This window comes from Chenopodium album, chromosome 21, assembly GCF_948465745.1.
Source record: "Chenopodium album chromosome 21, dcCheAlbu1.1, whole genome shotgun sequence".
Taxonomy (NCBI): Eukaryota; Viridiplantae; Streptophyta; class Magnoliopsida; order Caryophyllales; family Amaranthaceae; genus Chenopodium; species Chenopodium album.
This window is the reverse complement of record NC_137854.1, coordinates 16,050,706-16,068,418: the sequence shown is the minus strand read 5'-3', so window position 1 is coordinate 16,068,418 and position 17,713 is coordinate 16,050,706. Positions and strand designations below refer to the sequence as shown.

General features: G+C 33.7%; 2 protein-coding genes across 2 annotated transcripts; one reads left to right on the top strand and one right to left on the bottom strand.

The window, feature by feature from the left end:
* Positions 1–624: 624 nt before the first annotated feature.
* LOC145602923 (blue copper protein-like) lies at positions 625–4,414 on the top strand. Its single transcript, XM_081659067.1, has 2 exons — positions 625–837; positions 3,855–4,414. The coding sequence occupies exons 1-2, from the start codon at positions 699–701 to the stop codon at positions 4,223–4,225; spliced, it is 510 nt and encodes a 169-aa protein (XP_081515193.1). The 5' UTR covers positions 625–698; the 3' UTR covers positions 4,226–4,414.
* Positions 4,415–5,462: 1,048 nt separating this feature from the next.
* LOC145602687 (uncharacterized) lies at positions 5,463–16,408 on the bottom strand. Its single transcript, XM_081658852.1, has 3 exons — positions 16,284–16,408; positions 16,028–16,147; positions 5,463–5,992 (listed from the first exon to the last, which is right to left on the bottom strand). The coding sequence occupies exons 1-3, from the start codon at positions 16,317–16,319 to the stop codon at positions 5,654–5,656; spliced, it is 495 nt and encodes a 164-aa protein (XP_081514978.1). The 5' UTR covers positions 16,320–16,408; the 3' UTR covers positions 5,463–5,653.
* Between the last annotated feature and the right edge of the window lie 1,305 nt (positions 16,409–17,713).

The following is a 17,713-nucleotide window of genomic DNA, read 5'->3' as shown; positions in this document are numbered from 1 at the left end:
TAAGATACAAAAAAGAGTTGGAGGGATATACTTACTCTTTGATATTTCTAATTAAAAGACAATAATGCTATATGATTTATTGGAAAACGATGAAAATCAAGTCCAAAGAAAATTCTTATCGTATAACATCATCATATAATAACAGGAACAATTGGTAAGAATAATAATATAAAATAAAGGCGTCTAGCAACTCTAGCTACTTTGAATAATAGAAATTTTCATAGGACGACGCCTTGAGACGTGTATACCATGTTACATCATGGAGGTTACCTATTTTCAAGTCAAAAGGATTAAAAGTTGAGAAGTTAGTAAATTATACTAATATGCATAGTAGTTGGTACAAAGTTAGTAGAGTCTAGAATCATTACTCAAACGTGCATATTAGGTAAAGGAATAACAGCTACCAACCAAAAGTTGAATGTCTTTAGAATTATGTGAAAGTCGTGTTTCAATTGGTTTATATAATGATGAAGCAATTAATTAATAGTATTAGTTGGATAAACATCATTATAGCCAACTAATAAATAATCATGTTCAAATCCTTGTTTTCGCTGTCATTTTAAGACCACTTTTACTATATAATGTTACATGCAGCCCCTTTGAAGATAAACATATAGACATATAGTACACTTTTTTTTAGCTTCTCTTCTAGACTTGTATTATTTGCATCATCTAAGTCGAGAGCGAGAGCGAGAGAGATGGCGTTCGCAGCGGTGTTTCTTGTGATCCTGATGGCTGCACCGGCGGTCTTTGCCACGGACTACCCCGTTACATGGAGCTTAGGCACTGATTACTCGTCATGGACCACCAAATCGCTAAATGCTGGTGATACGCTAAGTAAGTGATCTCTCCCTTTGGCTTACAATTATAAATCTAGAACATTTCCTATACACTTTAGTTCTTAAGCGTGCCTACTACTCATAACTTCATAAGATACACATATATTAAATTGAGCCTAGAAGTAGTGAAATCTACATAATAGTTTTGACATGTGATTGTGTAACTCTTCCGCAACCAGTAATATGAACCTATGGACACACGTTAGACAAACTGTTCTAGTTTAGTTAAATCAATCAAAATAACTACACAACTAAAGATAAAGATGATTATCAACATTCAACGTTGTCATCTTAAACCTAATCTTATTAGATATATACAATTATATGGTGAAAATGACAAAAGGCAGTTGTCCAAAGTATGCCCTCCATTTCGTAATTATTGCTACATTAAGTTATGCACAAAATTTAAGGAAAATTATAGGGTGGAAACTTAAAGAGGATTCATTTTTATATATATACTTCCACCGCTATTTATTAAATGCATCACTTGAGATTTTACACAATCCATATTACTTTTGACTTAACTTTTTAACTAACATATTATAAATAAATGTTATTTGCAGTATGTTGTTGGATTAGGGCCTCTTTACTTTAGCTTAATTTAGTTCAGCTCCAATCAGTTCAGTTCAGTTCAGCTTCTAATTTCCTTCTCTCATAAAATATTCATTTCAGCTCTATTCAGTTCAGTTTAGTGTATTTCAACTCCAATCAGTTCAGTTCAGTTCAGCTCAACTCAGTTTAGTAAAAATGAACAGATCCTCAGTCACAATGTCTACTTTTATAATTTTATTTTATTATAATTTTTACTAATATCTAATTAAAAATATTGATGAAAAAAATTAAACCTCAGTAGATAATGTGTAAATTCAAGTGATGCATTTCCAAAAAAAGAAAAAATTAAAAAAAAGCGGTAATTTAAAGTATAGTTAATAGAATGGAGAAATAATAATAATAATAATAATAATAATAATAATAATAATAATAATAATAATAAGTGGGTTGGTAAGAGAGATGTAATACAATATTTGTGAAAATAGGTTTATTAATAGAGAAAGATAATAAAATAATGAGTGATAAAAGTATTGCAATTATTATGAAACCGATATAAAAAGAAATAGTTACAATGATTATGAATTAGAGAAAGTATATGTTTAATATGCCTAAAAAAAAAAAGTGTATATTTAATACAACCGGCTCTTATTTTTTACTCCGTAATTAAGTAAGCGGATTTATGTTTAATAGAATTAATTGACATTTGACAAGATTAAGATAAGGGATGGCGTGTCATTTAATATGTAGCTTATTATCACCCCATTGGTCATTGAATCTATAATATGCTAGTTGACTCGAATTAAATTAAAGTTGTCCCTTTTTATGTCGTAAGTTCTAAGTTATATTTATCTTAAGTCGTCCTCATCTAGTCATCTTATTGTTAGCTGAAAATGAAAGATAATCATACTTCTTTGTTTGTATCAAACATTAATAATGCAAGAATCAAGATAATGGTGGTCCAACAAAAAAAAATTGAAGGGTTTTTTTACATAGTACTCCTAAGGTATTCACTTTTCTAAACTGTGCCCACCCATTTTTAAATTTTCACACTGTAACCCCAAGATACCTTTAGCGTCTACGATGTAACTCTACCGTTAAGTTGTCGTTAGTTATTACCGTTAGTTTTAGTTTGCCTCCCTCACACCCTCACGACCCAACCCTAACCACCCTAACCAATGCACCTAGCCACCGCCACACCCAGCAACCGCCACACACCAACAACCACCACACCTAGCACAACTGCCACACACCAACAACCATGAAGAGAATTGAACCCAGCCCTAACCCTAACCAGCCCCACCACAAGGCACTGCCAGCAGCTACCGACACTCCCATCCCCACCTACTCCAGTCGATGCACCACCTTAGCCCAACCCCAAACTTTGCGGTTGACGCACCACGTCACCCTAGCCCAACCCAAAACACCTCAGCCCTAACCACTACTGCGCAAAACCACCCCCCCCCCCTTTTTCCTCACCCTTTAAATAGCCAAATCGGCCATTCGAGGTTTCAATGGTCGATCCGGCCATTTTGAGGGTGAAAGGGTAAAGGATTGGAGTTTTTCGTCCTTTAGGGTTCAAGCATCAGATTTTTGGTGGTTGAATCGGCAGCGAATTGTTGTTGTTTCCGCGGTGCGTTGTGCTGGGTGCGATTCGCAGGATGGGTGCAGTTCATAGGGTGGGTGCAGTGGCTTGGGTGAAGTTCGGTGGCTTGGGTGAAGTCCGCTGGGTGGGTGGGTTCGGAGGAGGGAAGGGTTGGTGGTGCGTGGGTGGTTTTGCAGGAGGAAGGTTTTTATTTTTTTTTTAAAAACAGATTTTTTAACAAAGTTAACGGTGTTAACTTTAGGATTAGTAGGGGGTTAGATCGTAGACACTAAAGGTACCTTGGGGTTACAGTGTGGAATTTTGAAAATGGGTGGGCACGGGTTAGAAAAGTGAATACCTTAGGGGTACTATGTAGAAAAACCCAAAATAGAACTAGTTAGTTGTTGTAATAAAGTGGGTAACATATTTTATTCTCCCTTAGTCCAAACCTCCTTCAATAATCTTATCTATATTTTATATAAATTTTTGAAGGGGGAAATCATATCTATAAGTAATGTTTGAGAATACAGATCTAATCGTCCCATGTAATTCCATTTACAATAATTATAGTAATAATGCCTAACGTATAAAGAGAAGATGATATAATTATAGGATCAATATATGAAGCTACAAAATGTTATCTCACAATACTATAGTATACTCTTGAATTAATCACGATAGATTAGGCCAATGTGACAACTAATCTGGACCAAACAATGATTGACTAGTATCACAACTTTGATCAGTAAAAAGGATTAGATGAGAATTTTGATGAAACATCGGCGTGATTATTGAAAACTATAGCTTTGCATTTTTACATAAAACACGTACAAAAAACTAATTGCTTAATCGAATCGGTGGTGAATTTGTGATTATACCAGCTTTTACCTACGATGGCACACACAATGTGGAAGAAGTAAGCAAAAGTGCCTACGACAGTTGTTCTTCTAGCAATGCCCTTGAAACACACACTAGTGGAAAAACCACCATTACTCTAAAGGAGGGTCCAGCATACTTCATTTGTGGCACCGCTGGACATTGTGCTGGAGGCATGAAGCTACAAGTAACTGCCAAAGCGTCCGGAGGATCAACTACCCCATCATCTACACCTACGCCCTCTGGATCAACTACTCCAGCTTCATCTACTCCAGCTTCATCTACCCCAGCTGGTAGCAATGGTGCCGCAGGGCTATCAAGTGTGGCTCCTTTGATTATTGGTTTGCCACTCGCGTTGGTTGCTTTCCTTGGCTAGAGAAGAGGCAGTGCAGATGATATATCATTGACAAGTTTAATGATTATGTGTTTTAAATAAGATTTACTAGTTTTTATTCAGTTTTAAGGAGTTTGTTGATGTGAATTTGAAGATATGTATATTGTATTTAACATTTTAACTAGTGTTTGTCAATTTCATCTGAGTTTGTAATTCTTTCCATTGTTATCATATGGCTGCTTTTACGTAGGTCATTTATATAATCTTACCTGATGCATTGAGCTATGAGTTTCGACTTTTCACAAGTATAACTAACAGAATAACAGTATTGTTCCTGATAAAAATTGATACAGAATCAGAAATTCAGAATCCTTTGCACAGTAAAACCTCAAATGCTGGTGAGTTCCCAATTGTTGTCACTGCGAGCTTAACTCTGATTCTGAATATATATGACACCACGACATTCAATTCAATAACATAACTATTCTAGTATTTGACATAAGAACTAAGCAGGAAATAAAAGTTTCGGTTAAATGCTGTTTGATTGACAAGATCATATAAGCTTGTATATGGAGAAGTATCATTTAGAGGAGGATGTTGCATAATCAAGCTCAAAGATATATTAATGATCACCCGGCGATAATTGACAGAATTCCAACTCCATGTAAACTGAAATATTTGTGTCTAACTGAACAATCACTATACTTTACCAAAGCTGATAGGCTGATGATACAAAGGCTTACATGCATAGCCAACACCTGATTCGCAAAGTTAAACAAAAATACCTTGTTAATAGGATCAGCTTCGGGGCAGGCCAACAGAAGCAATTTATTCCTGGAAGTTCGTAACTTGTCACACCCTTCCTAGATAGATAAGATAAACTTAACCTTACAAAACAGGCAGATAAGGAGAACATCCCTGATCAACACTAATGTTTTTCAAAGCACGACAGAAGCTACGGAAGCCAAGATATGAAATTGGGTGAATCGTAACAGCATACAACTATGGAGGCATTTGGTATAAAAATTGGAAATAGAATGGAAAGAAACAAATAAGAGAAAAGGAATCATTTAACTCTTACCATTTCATTTGCTTGGTTTAATCATGGGAAGGGTCGCTTAAACTTAACTCCCTTTCTTTGTTTAAGGAAGGAAGGTAAGACTGTAAGAGTAATTGAATCCATTTCAAACCTGAGAAAAACACTCTTACCAAACATGCTCTACAATTCTAATCTATCACCAAAAGCGTGCATGTCGCTGACATTCTAACAGTTAATATATACACATAAAGTTCCCTAACTTTGCAATGGGATTTTTATATAAAGAGCTAAACTTTTTAGCGACTGAGGTTACACCGTTACAGTGAAGCTGTAACTACAGAAGGGAACTAACCATCAGTACCCATAAAGGGAAACTCCAGTAAACAGCTGAACAAGCCTGCTAAACTAGCAACAGGCATTTCAACTAGTAATTATAACAAAGTTGTTTCTACAAGTGATTTGTCCAACCCTGTAGGAGGATTTGGGAGTGGAAAAGGAGATGGAACTAGTGGAAGGATATCCTCTGTGGAGGGTGGTGTTTCCTTGTTATCTTTTTGCTTTGAAAGGCCAGCCTTTTCTCTCAACATTTCAAGCTTCTCTTTGATTTTCCGGCGCATTTCTTTCTTTGTAATGCGTGCTTCAGCGATTTGAGGATATGATGGTAGTCCAATCCCACTTGCTGACAAAGTGATCAAATAGATCATTGCATCTCTTCGACTAAAACAGAGTTGCATGGATGTTTCCAGTTCTGATTCCCCCTTACACCTTACCTTCAACAAGCAGTAAACCACCATCAACAAGAATGGTGTAAACTTTTAACATACAGAACAAGAATATTAGCCTGTTTAGACCTACCCCTGAAATTCCAAGTCACATTATTGTAACATTCTGCTGACCAGTTGGATACACCAAAGTACATTGTAAAGTACGTAAAAAAAAAAGATTTTAACAGCTATCAACTAAAAAAGCAATCAGAACTGTTTTCCGACAAATCACGCTTCTATCCACACTATACATCAACCTTTCTAGATGTTTCCCCAAATATTGATTTTTAGGAAACAAAGTACAAATGGTGGTACCATTTGAGGGAGGGGATTCTAGATTACACTGTAAAAGTTATAATTACCTCTGTTTTTTTTTTATTTTTTGAGATGAATCTTTTACGCTATTCACATGTTGTACTCTTTCTTTTTTGTGATTTATACTTAAGAAAAGCATAGTCATGTGAGGTCTGTTAAATAAATTTCAATGTACATCTTAAAGTATTGGATATCTATAATTTTACCAACTGATAAAATGATAATAAAAGTTATTAATGGTTGAAGTCATGCATTGACAAGTGTGAAAATAGACGCGTTTATCCAAAAACAAATTAAAAACCTAGTATAGAAAAGTTAATCCATTTAGCTATGAAATGTTTAGATACGCACCCCCCCCCCCCCCCCCCAAAAAAAAAAAACCAAAAAAAAAAAAAAAAGGTTAATTCTGTTTATCTATAACATGTTTAGATATGCAACTGACCCCAACCCCCCAACCCAACCCCACCCCGTTAATCTATATATCTAGTAGCCGCTTCGATCCTCAAGTTTTGGTGGCTTTTTTAAGGGCATGCAAGATGTGTATTTCTTCCAGAAAAAGCCTCACTTTGGATTAGAGAACAAGGCTTTTTTAAGGCCAAGATACCATCATACATCATAGCAATGCAATGAAACCAAAGATAGCAGAGCAAAACAAGAAGGCACATCTAAAAGTTTTGTTTGGAATCTATTAACGAAAGCACATTTGATACCCCACAAAGTATTTTTCAAAAGGCTACAAAGTCTCAAACATCAAAATAACACCAGCAAGAAAATACCCCAAAAAAATCCATGGCAAAAATAAAGCAAAAGCAGAAAAAAAAAAAAAAAAAAAAAAAAAAAAAAAAAAAACAGCAGCCGAATATCAGCAGCGAGCAAGTGACAGTTGTAGCTGCAGCAAGTGGTGACGGCAACAACAATAACAAGCAATACTAATTTGATATTGCACTTTCAATTAGCACTTTCAATTAACACTTCATTACCAACATCTTCATAAATATCAATATCATAAACAAGACACCAATTTTAGGTTACTACTAACATCTCAACATTTTTTTGAGAAGAAGAGCACCCCTATATTTCATCAAATTACGACCTCCCATGCTAAATGAAGATTCAGATGCAACAGATGATATAGGGATGGCCAAAACATCTCTAGCAACACGAGATAATATAGGATACAACTTTTCAAAACGGGAGAATATCGTTGCTACTTTTGTTCGAGGTAGAGCCAAATAAACATCAAGATCAACAATTAGACTCCTTATTGAATCATCATCATCATCAGTAGCACCACACTTCTAAAATAATGATTAAAAAAAAAGGGAAGGGGGGAAACACAGGTTTTAATAAATTTATACTTCCTCCATTGAAAAGTGTAAAGAATGGAGAATGACATATGTGCCCATTAAAAAAAGCAAGAGAGCAAAAAGGTGGGGTACTAATTGTTATTATAACATGTGACCAATGGTAATTGGGGTATTTTGTGTGTGAACAAAAGCAAAAGTGAATAAAACATACCAAATAAGGAAATGATGCAATTAATATGCAACTTCCCGAAAGGGAAAATTGTACAAAAAAAAAATATTAAAAAAAAATAAAAATAAAAAAAATGAGGAAGTTGCAAAATAATTAATAAACTAACACAAATATTCACCTTATATGTAGCTGACAATGCAAGAAACCAACCTTCTTCGTCACCACCATCATCAAATTCATTAAAGGTGTACTCCCTTATAGCTAGAAGTCGGAGGTTGAGCATAATATACTAGAAAGAATACATACCAGTAAGAGCATCCTTTACCTTTTTTTCCTTTGCATCCATGGCCTCTCCAACATATAACAGGTTGTACAATTATCTCACATATTGAATCTTCTTATAACAAGGGTTAAGAACATCTAAAAGAATTAAATAATATCTCTCCCAGTAATTCTCAAACTTCTCCAACATCATTGATGTCAAAGGTACAAGCTTAGAATGTTTATGGACTTCATTGATATAATACTAAATAAGAAGCATATTCTTAAAGTACAAGTTGGCAATAGAATATTGAGAACTAGAAAACAGAGTGGTAATGTTATAAAATGGCAAAAGAAAGTCTCATACATTTTAGATAGTCTCCAACTCATCATTCGTGGGTTTATAATCAACCCCCAAAAACCTACTAATACATGTTTAGATAGTAGACTTAGCTTGTAAAGCTTTTTGAAACATCAAATAGGTGGCATTCCGCCGAGTAACAACATCAAGATACACTTTACCTTTAAATGCACATTCAACATTAAAATAAGCTTGCTCAAATTGAGTAAGCCTGGAATCAGATCCATCAATATATTTAACCACTTCACGCAACTTATAGACACATCCATCAACAAACTCTAAACCTTTTCTGATAATTAGATTCAAGACATGAGCACAGCAACGAACATGAAAAATTTTGCCTCCAGAAAGAGGAGAAAAATTCATAAAATATTTCCTAAGCAAACCAACCATCACATCCATCGAACACGCATCATCAACAATCTAAAGAAAACTTTATTTTCAAGGTTCCATTCTTTAATCAAATTAAAAACAAACTTTTTCACCTTTAAACCAGAATGTTGAGGTTACGGTATCTGAAATTTAGAATTTAAAACTTGTGATTCCAATCATCATCCACATAATGAGCAGTCAAAGTAAGATATTCATGATTAGTATAGAGGCAATCCACAAATCACAAGTAAAACAAACCTTGCTACTAGTTTTACCCAAAGTATCATACAACATAGCTTTGAATGTGTCAAACTAAACAATACAATACTTAAGAATAGTATTCCTACAAATATGTTCTACATTCTTATACAAGTAAGAATTGCTAACCTAAGATATTGATACTTAACTATTCCTAAAGGATATGCATGACAAACAACTTTAACCCGCTTACTCAACTATACTGTTTGATTAAAAGAAGATATATGTTTGATTAGAAGCATAATCTATTTCCATTTTAGGTGCATGAGGACATACTTTAATATGATATTTACATGTTAAAGTACCCATGACAGATTCTGATTTGAAATTTGCTCTACTATAATTACACGGTGTAATTATCATTTACCATCTAGTAACTTGGGAGTATCATTTACCATCTAGTAAAGTGGTAGTTGGTTTTTCATTTACCATCAAACCTTCGTATGTGATAACCACCATTAGATATACGAGCACTACCTCTAGCAACTTGGAGACTTGGGAAAGAAACAGTCTACTGTTTGATTTTGAGACTCCACTGCCTTAAAATATAAGTCTTTCGCATCATCAAATTCATATTAACTATGTAAGCTAATATTTATGTTGTTATGTTGTAGCATGTTTTTTTGTTTAAATTGAGTCTAGATTTAGGTCTATATATTGGCTTACATAGTTACATGAACCTGATCCTTATGAGTCTAATAACTATGATTTATTTGTCAATAGCATATTTTGAGGTTGCCTTGTTCTTTCCACCTTAGCTTTGTATAGAGTATATTTTATAATTTTATTAAAAAAAAAAGGCTTAGATAGGGCAGTAATATGGATGGTGTTGAAATAGAGAACATGCCTCGAGTGATTAGATCGAAGCCTAGCTATAATCCTACTGCTATGTTTAAACTACAGTTTCATTTATATATTGTTTTCTTCTTTCAGAAAATCCAAATAATGTGACTTAATTTGGAATACCACTTTTTTTATTTTGTTATTTTTGAAGTTTATAATAACCTAAATAATGTGACTTATTTTGCAATAATTTGTGATTTGGTTACTAGTTTCCTGTCTTTTCTCTTTATAATTGTTTTGTATAAGTGAATGGTCAATATGAATTTAATAATAAAAAAGACTCATATTTTGAGGTAGTGTAGTCTCGAAATTGAACAATAGAGAACCAATGCTCTACTGTTACACCCTGGTCTACAAATTGTCAAAGGTAGTGCCGGTATTTCTAAAAATTGTTCTCACAGACGAAGATCGAAATTCATGAAACATTTCACTCTATCTGGAAGGTTTGATGGTAAATACCTTAAGACATGAAAAACCAAATACCACTTATGCTAAGTGTAATTGTTATGGAGCAGATATCAAAGCAATATCTACCATGGTTACTACAACATGTAATTATCATACTAAAGTATGTACTCATGGACCTAAAATGGAAATACATTATGTTTCTAATCAATCTATATCTTCTTTTGATCAAAAAATTTGGTTAAGTGGGCTAAAGTTGTTATATGTCATGCATATCCTTTACGAGCATCAATGTTTTAGGTTAAGGATATCTTCATTGAATAAGAGTGTGAAACATATTTCTAGGAACACTATTCTTAAGTATTGTATTGTTGAGCATGACAAATTCAAAGCTATGTTGTTTGATAAATTAGGTAAAATTAGTAGCAAGGTTAGTTTACTTGTGATTTATGGATTGCTTGTACTAATCGTGGCTACCTTACTTTAACTGTTTATTATGTGAATGATGATTGGAATATCAAGTCTCAAATTCTGAATTTCAAATATTTTCAACCTCCCCATTCTGGCTTAGAGTTGGAAAAGCTTGTTTTTAATTTGATTAAAAAATGGAACCTTCAAAATAAAGTTTTTCTCTATGGTTGTTGATAATGCTTGTTCTATGGATGTGATGATTGATTTGCTTTAAAAAAATATCATGAAATTTTCTCCTCTTGTTGAGGCAAATTTTTTTCATGTTCGATGTTGTGCTTAGTCATGAATAGAAAAGGTTTAGAATTTGTTGATGGAAGTGTTTATAAGTTGTGTCAAGTTGTCAAATATATTGATGGCTCTAATTCTAGGCTTACTCAAATTGAGAAAGCTTTTTGTGACATTAAATGTGCAGTTGAAGGTAAATTATGTCTTGATGTTGTTACTCGGCACCTATTTGATGCTTCAAAAACCTTTACAAGCTAAACTTGCAATTAAAACATATATTAGTAGATTTTTGGGTATTGATTATATACTCACTGATGATAAGTTGGAGACTAATATGGAACTTTCTCTCACCATTTTATAACATCACCACTCTATTTTCTAGTTACCAATATCCTACTGCTAACTTGTATTTTGAGTATGGACTTCTTATTGAGTATTATATCAATAAAGCCTATAAACATCCTAAGCTTGCACCTATGGCATCGTGTTGGAGAAGTTTGAGAATTATTGGGAAAGCTATCCTTTAATTCTTCCAATTGTTGCTATTCTTGACCCTCGTTATAAGATTCAACGTGTAAGACAATTGTACAACTTGTTATACGTTGGAGAAGTTGTTGACGCAAAGGTAAAAAAGGTAAAGGATGCTCTTTTTGATATGTATTCTTTCTATTATGCTTAACCTCCCAATTCTAGCGCAAGGGAGTACACCCTTTACTGAATTTGATAATGGCGATGACGATGAAGGTCGGTTTCTTGCATTATTATCTGCATAGGTGCATTATTATCTACATAGGTGAACATTTGTGTTCATTAGTTTATCAATTATTTTGCAAGTCTTATCATACATAAATATATTAAAACCTATATGTTTTTTTTCCTTTCCTTTTTATCATTATGTTAGAAGTGTGGTGCTACTAATGATGATGATTCAATGAGGAGCCTAACGGTTGATCAGAAAACTTAGATATCCTATGGTTAAAGAAAGGCCAAGTTGAGTTGTATCTTACATTACCCTATGACATTTAATGCATCTGAATCTTCATTTAGCATGGGAGGCTGTATTTTGACGAAGCATAAGGGTGCTCTTCTTCCAAGAATGTTTGAGATGTTTGTAACCACCCAATATTGGTGTCTTGGTTATGATACTAATATTGATGAAGATATTCTTGTAATTGGTAATGAAGTGTTAACTGAAAGTGCAGCATCAAATTAATATATCTTGTTGATGTTATCGCCGCCACCACTTGCTGCCATTACTAATGTCACTTAATTGTTGTTAATGTTCTCGTAGACATGATGCTGTTGAATCTGCTGCTTTTGCTTTATTTTTGCCATGGAACTTTGGGGTATTTACTTGTTAGCATTAATTTGATGTTTGAGACTTTGTGGCCTTTTGAAAAATACTTTGTGGGGTATCAAATGTGCTTTCGTTTATAAATTCACTTTGAATTTGGGGCTAATCTTGTCACACTCTTATTTTTTTTTTTTTTTAAAGAGGTTTATAAGATGGCGAGCAAGACAATGTCAAGTGGATAATAAATCCGCAAAGAGCTCACACAAGAATTGAGGAGGCTTACAAAAAGCTGCTCTTCTTATTGTGCGACTTATGTGGACAATTATCCACAACCTCTATGATGAAAATAATCTCAAAGGCTGGAAAAAAACAGAGTTAAATTTCCTTCCCCCCTAGATTCAAAGTGAAGCTCTTTCTTTGTTTCCCTGTTCTTTTGTTTTTGTTTTTCAACAATGCCAAATTTAGTTGGTGGAAGGCATTAATGAGGCTTAAATAGGTGAAGTCATGGGGCCATATTTTCACATCATCCGTGACAAGCAAATTTTCAATAGAAAATTCAAATATGTTAATTTCACAAATTTGAGAGGTTTTTTTATTTCTTTTTTTAGTTCAAAAGTGTATTATGAAACTTGTTCAACTGCAAATTTGAATTACCGCTAACTTTTTGGGTGGAAATATTAAAGTGGCGCATTTTTTTGCTTAGTTGTACATAACCTAACCCCCACCCCCTTTTTCCCCCACTTACTTAAACATGAATTTTTTATTCTTCCACTTTTCAGTATTTACAATAAAATATTCCCATATTTTCAAATAATACTTCCTCCGTTTTTGTTTTTATTATTATTGCACCAAACAAGTTGGGCACAATAATTCTGGTAGTTGGAAAAGAAAGAAAGAGAAAGGTAAAAATACATAAGTGGCCATGTGTTGTAACCATAAACTAAAGAATAAGGGTGAAAAGTAAGGGTATGTTGGATACATTTGCAGTGTGAACAGAGATAATTGTTGTCCTAAAATGGAAATGATGGAATATTTGTAAGACTTCCTCACAACTTGTTTGGATGGAGATAAATGGAGGGAAGGGAAGGGGAGGGAAAGGAAGAGATGAGTTTTCCTCCATTTAGATAGCAAAAATGGGAGGTGAGGGAATTGGGAGGAAGAGAAATGGAAGGAAATTATTTCCTTCCACAATTAAGAAACAAATCTTTCCAAATTAGAGCAGATTTGGAAGGAAAACTAGTTTTAACCACAGGTTGTCATCTTCCGCCGCCATCATCTTCTTCCTTTTAAAAATTGATCTTAAGAAATTTTGTTTTCTGATATTGATTTTAAATTATAAAAATTTCAAATGTTCAGATACAAAATATCTAATTTTGATCTACAAAAATCGGTTTTTCATGAAATCTGATTTTTATTTTCATGAATCAAGTTTCATAATATTGATTATGATCTTCAAAAATCGATTTTCTAGAAAATGTTTGATTTTCGAAAATTTTTTATTTTCGAAAATTAAGTTTCAAAAATTTTGGATTTATTCTTCGAAAATCAATTTTCAGAATATGTGAACTATTGATTTTGAAAATTTGAGAAAATCAATTCATATTATCAAGCACATTTAATCAGCCATGGGTAAAAGTCACAAGAACAAGCACATTCCCTCACTGTCTCTTCCTTCATTTTCTCTGTTATCCAAATGAGGGATTTAGTTTTCTTAACCCCTCCCCTTCCTTCACCTCCCCTTCCTTCATCTTCCTTCCCCTCCCTTTCCTTCCTAAAGATCTATCCAAACACAATGTTAAAAAGCAAGTGGTGCAATATTAAAAGAACGGAGGAAGTACAAGCACTAATAAGTCTAGCTTTTAAAAAACAAAGGGAGTATCTTTTCGAAAGTTTTACTTCCCTCGTTTTTATTTAGTTGCATCACTTTTATAATTGCGAACTCCTAAGCAAATTTTAGAGTAGAAAAAGAGAGAGAGAAAAAAAAGGGCCCATATGATAGAAGAGAGATAGAGAGATTTATTAACTAAAAGGGAAAATGATGCATCTAAATTAAAACTTCCATATTTAGAAAGTGATGTATCTAATAAAAACAAATGGAGCAAGTATTTATTCTCATATATTGTGATGTGCTACTTAATGAAATTACTTTATAATTTATTTTTAAAAACTTTAGGAATAATCTGGTCCACAAAAAAATTGTCAAAATTCGTTACTAGGTCTAGGGTTGTTCATAATGTCAACAATATATAACAAAGGCATAAAAATTAATTAAGAACATATCTTAGTCCATTAAGATGTTTGACGGTAAAGTAATTGTCCAACCACACACTAAAAATCCCTCGAATAATTGCTTACTTTGCTTGGTAAGGTGGCATATGCTTTGTGTTGATGAAGCTCTAACCATCTTACATTAAAAGCATTAATTTGTCCAATCTTTTTTACTAGAAATTGGATATATAAGAATTAAAGATGTACTCTTACCATGAGAATTAAAGTTACAAATTGTAAACGGTTTGGTCATAACAAGTTATGAATTGTATAAACAGTTCAGACATAACGGGTTAAGAGGTTAACGGTTTGGTTATAATGGGTTACGAGTTATAAACGGTTCGGTCATAACGGGTTACAAGTTATAAACAGTTCGATCATAACAGATTTCTAAGAGTTCGGTCATAACAAATTACATGTTATAAACTGTTCGGTCACAACTCACAATGGGTTAAGGGTTGCCAACATCGGGTTCAATTTCGAGTTTAAAAAATTGGGTCAAGTCAGTTTTGGTTTTCAAAAAACGGGTACTTAGTGGTTTGGTTCCTTTTCAAAACAGTTTGGAATAGTCAAGTTCATCACTTCGGGTCTGTTTATTACAACTCACAACTCACTACGGGTTAAGGGTTGCCAACGGTTCGGGTTCAATTTAGAGTTTAAAAAATTGGGTCAAATCGGTTTTTGGTTTTAAAAAAACGGGTACTTAGTGGTTTGGTTCCTTTTCCAAACAGTTTTGAATAGTCAAGTTCATCACTTCGGTCTGTTTTTTACAGCTCTACAAACCATCTTTGCTCAACCTATTGGCATAAAAGTCTATCTTACCCTCTGCCTTCGAAAATCTCTCCCATTCCTCCATACATGTTTAGTCTATCTTTTCACACATATCCTCTCCTTCCAATCCACTACAATAATTCAGCCATGATCAACAGTAATCCCAAATTCTAAACCACATCTCCAATACTAAATTGGCATTTAAAACATCCAAGATGTCAGCTTGTTCAACCGCATTTCAAAAAAAAAAAAAATCATCTAGGAATCCTAACATTTAATCCCAACAAGTAGATTATTAAGTATAAATTTAAATTTATTTCTACCGTAAAATTATAGTTTCAGTATAAAAAAAAAAAAAAAAAAAAAAAAAAAAAAAAAAAAAAAAAAAAAAAAAAACTAAATACAATCAACTCCAAAAACCCTTGCTTCCTTTAGATTAGTAACTTCATCATCCTAATGAACAGCCTCTTAACTCTTACTAGTAAGACTAATTATATTTTTGCATCAAAAAAAAAAAACAAATTAAAAAAATAAAATTTACCATTCATAAAAACAACCCATATGCATGTTTTGAACCTCAATCAAAATTAATTTTGCATTACAGTCCACAATTTTCACTTAAGAGCAACTTCTATAAATCTTCCAGATTTTAAAGAACAGTTATAATTCTAAAATAAACCCACAAAATTCAATTAAGAAATAAATCAGTAAACTAATATACCTGTAATGGGCGGACAATTCTAGGTTTCAGTTCGTAATCTGAAGGCTTTAAACTGGAAATATGTGTTGGTGTAATTGCTGCAATCCTCGAAGTGCAGAAAATCAAAGCCATGTTCAGGAACTGGAGTTGCAGGCAAGAAAAAACTCCGTAAGATGTTAACGTCGTACTCAAAATATTATGAATTGTTTGATTGTGATGTTTTTAAATTTGAGAATTAGAGAAATGGAGAAAAATATGGGGGTTTATAACGTGCAACCTTAGGTTTTTGGACTGAAAATTGACCTCCTCCCATTCCTAATTGTTTGCCCTTGGTTAAGTATTGCGCATAGCTGCTAATTATGTGATATAAATAGCAGCTATAAGACAAAAGAATGATGGATTTTTTTTTTCAGTCTAGTGGTACGGCTAATTCTCTTTCCAGCACTGTGCTATGTATAGCACAAGGAAAAAATACGAAGTTAGTGTATTTGTGGGGCCCGGCTAGAGCTGTCAAAAGTTGACCCGATCCGAAATACCGACCCTAACCCTAATCCGTCTGAACCCGAAAAAAATGCTGACCCAAACCCGACCTAACCCGACCTAAAACCAACCCTAGACCCGAGTTGACCCGAGTTGACCCGAGTATTTGAGACCCGAACCCGACCATGAACCGACCTAGAGAGGACCCGACCCGAATGTGACCCGTAAATTATTGACCTGAGCCGAACCCGACTCGAACCCGAGAATGACCCAAACCCGATATAACCCGTCAAAACCCGAATTCAACCCAACCTGTTACTAACCCGTCCCGAGTTCAACCCGACCCATTCCTAACCCGACTCGAATTTAAACCCGACCTGTTACAAACCCGACCTGAAATCAACCCGACTTGTTATTGACCCGACCCAAATTCAACCCGACTTGTTATTGATCCGACCCGAATTTAAACTCGACCTATTACTAACCTAAATTTTAGGATTTAGGAATTTTAAGGATAAAAAGAGTACTCCGTATTGACTCATGAGTTTCAGGCTTTTTTTCAATTTATTAACATGGATTCCAATTATAAAACAAAAGTGGTCTTTCTCATCTTACTTGACTTATCTCTTACATAATCCTCGTCAAAGAAAAACTAAATTGGACAGCAGCCAAAAAAAAAAAATTTAAATAAAAAAATAAAAAATACACGAGACCTAGACAATAACAGGTTTTTCTCATCTTAAATGACTTATCTTTTTTTTTATATAATTATTATTATTTTAAGGGAATTCAAATTTTATTATTCACTTGTCTATTTAATATTTTTTGTTAGAAAATGTTTTAAATTACGTAATTTAATTTGGATTTTTAAAAAAATTAAAAAAAATGTAACTGGACCCAGCAATATGACCCGACCTAATATCAAACTTAAACCCATATTAATCCAATATTTGATACCCGAATTCGAACATGACCCGACTTGATTATTATAACCCGAGAAAAAAAGACTTGAAAAGGAACGATCTAATTATAACTCGAAAATTTTTGACTTGAACCACACCCGGACCGACTTGGAAATGACCCGACATGACTGTAACCCGCAAATTATTGACTTGCCAATTTGAACTCGAGAATGACCAGACAAGTTTAAAAGACCCAACTTCATTGTAACCCGCAAATTATTAACTAAACCCGACTTGAACCCAAGAATCACCCGACTTGGAAATG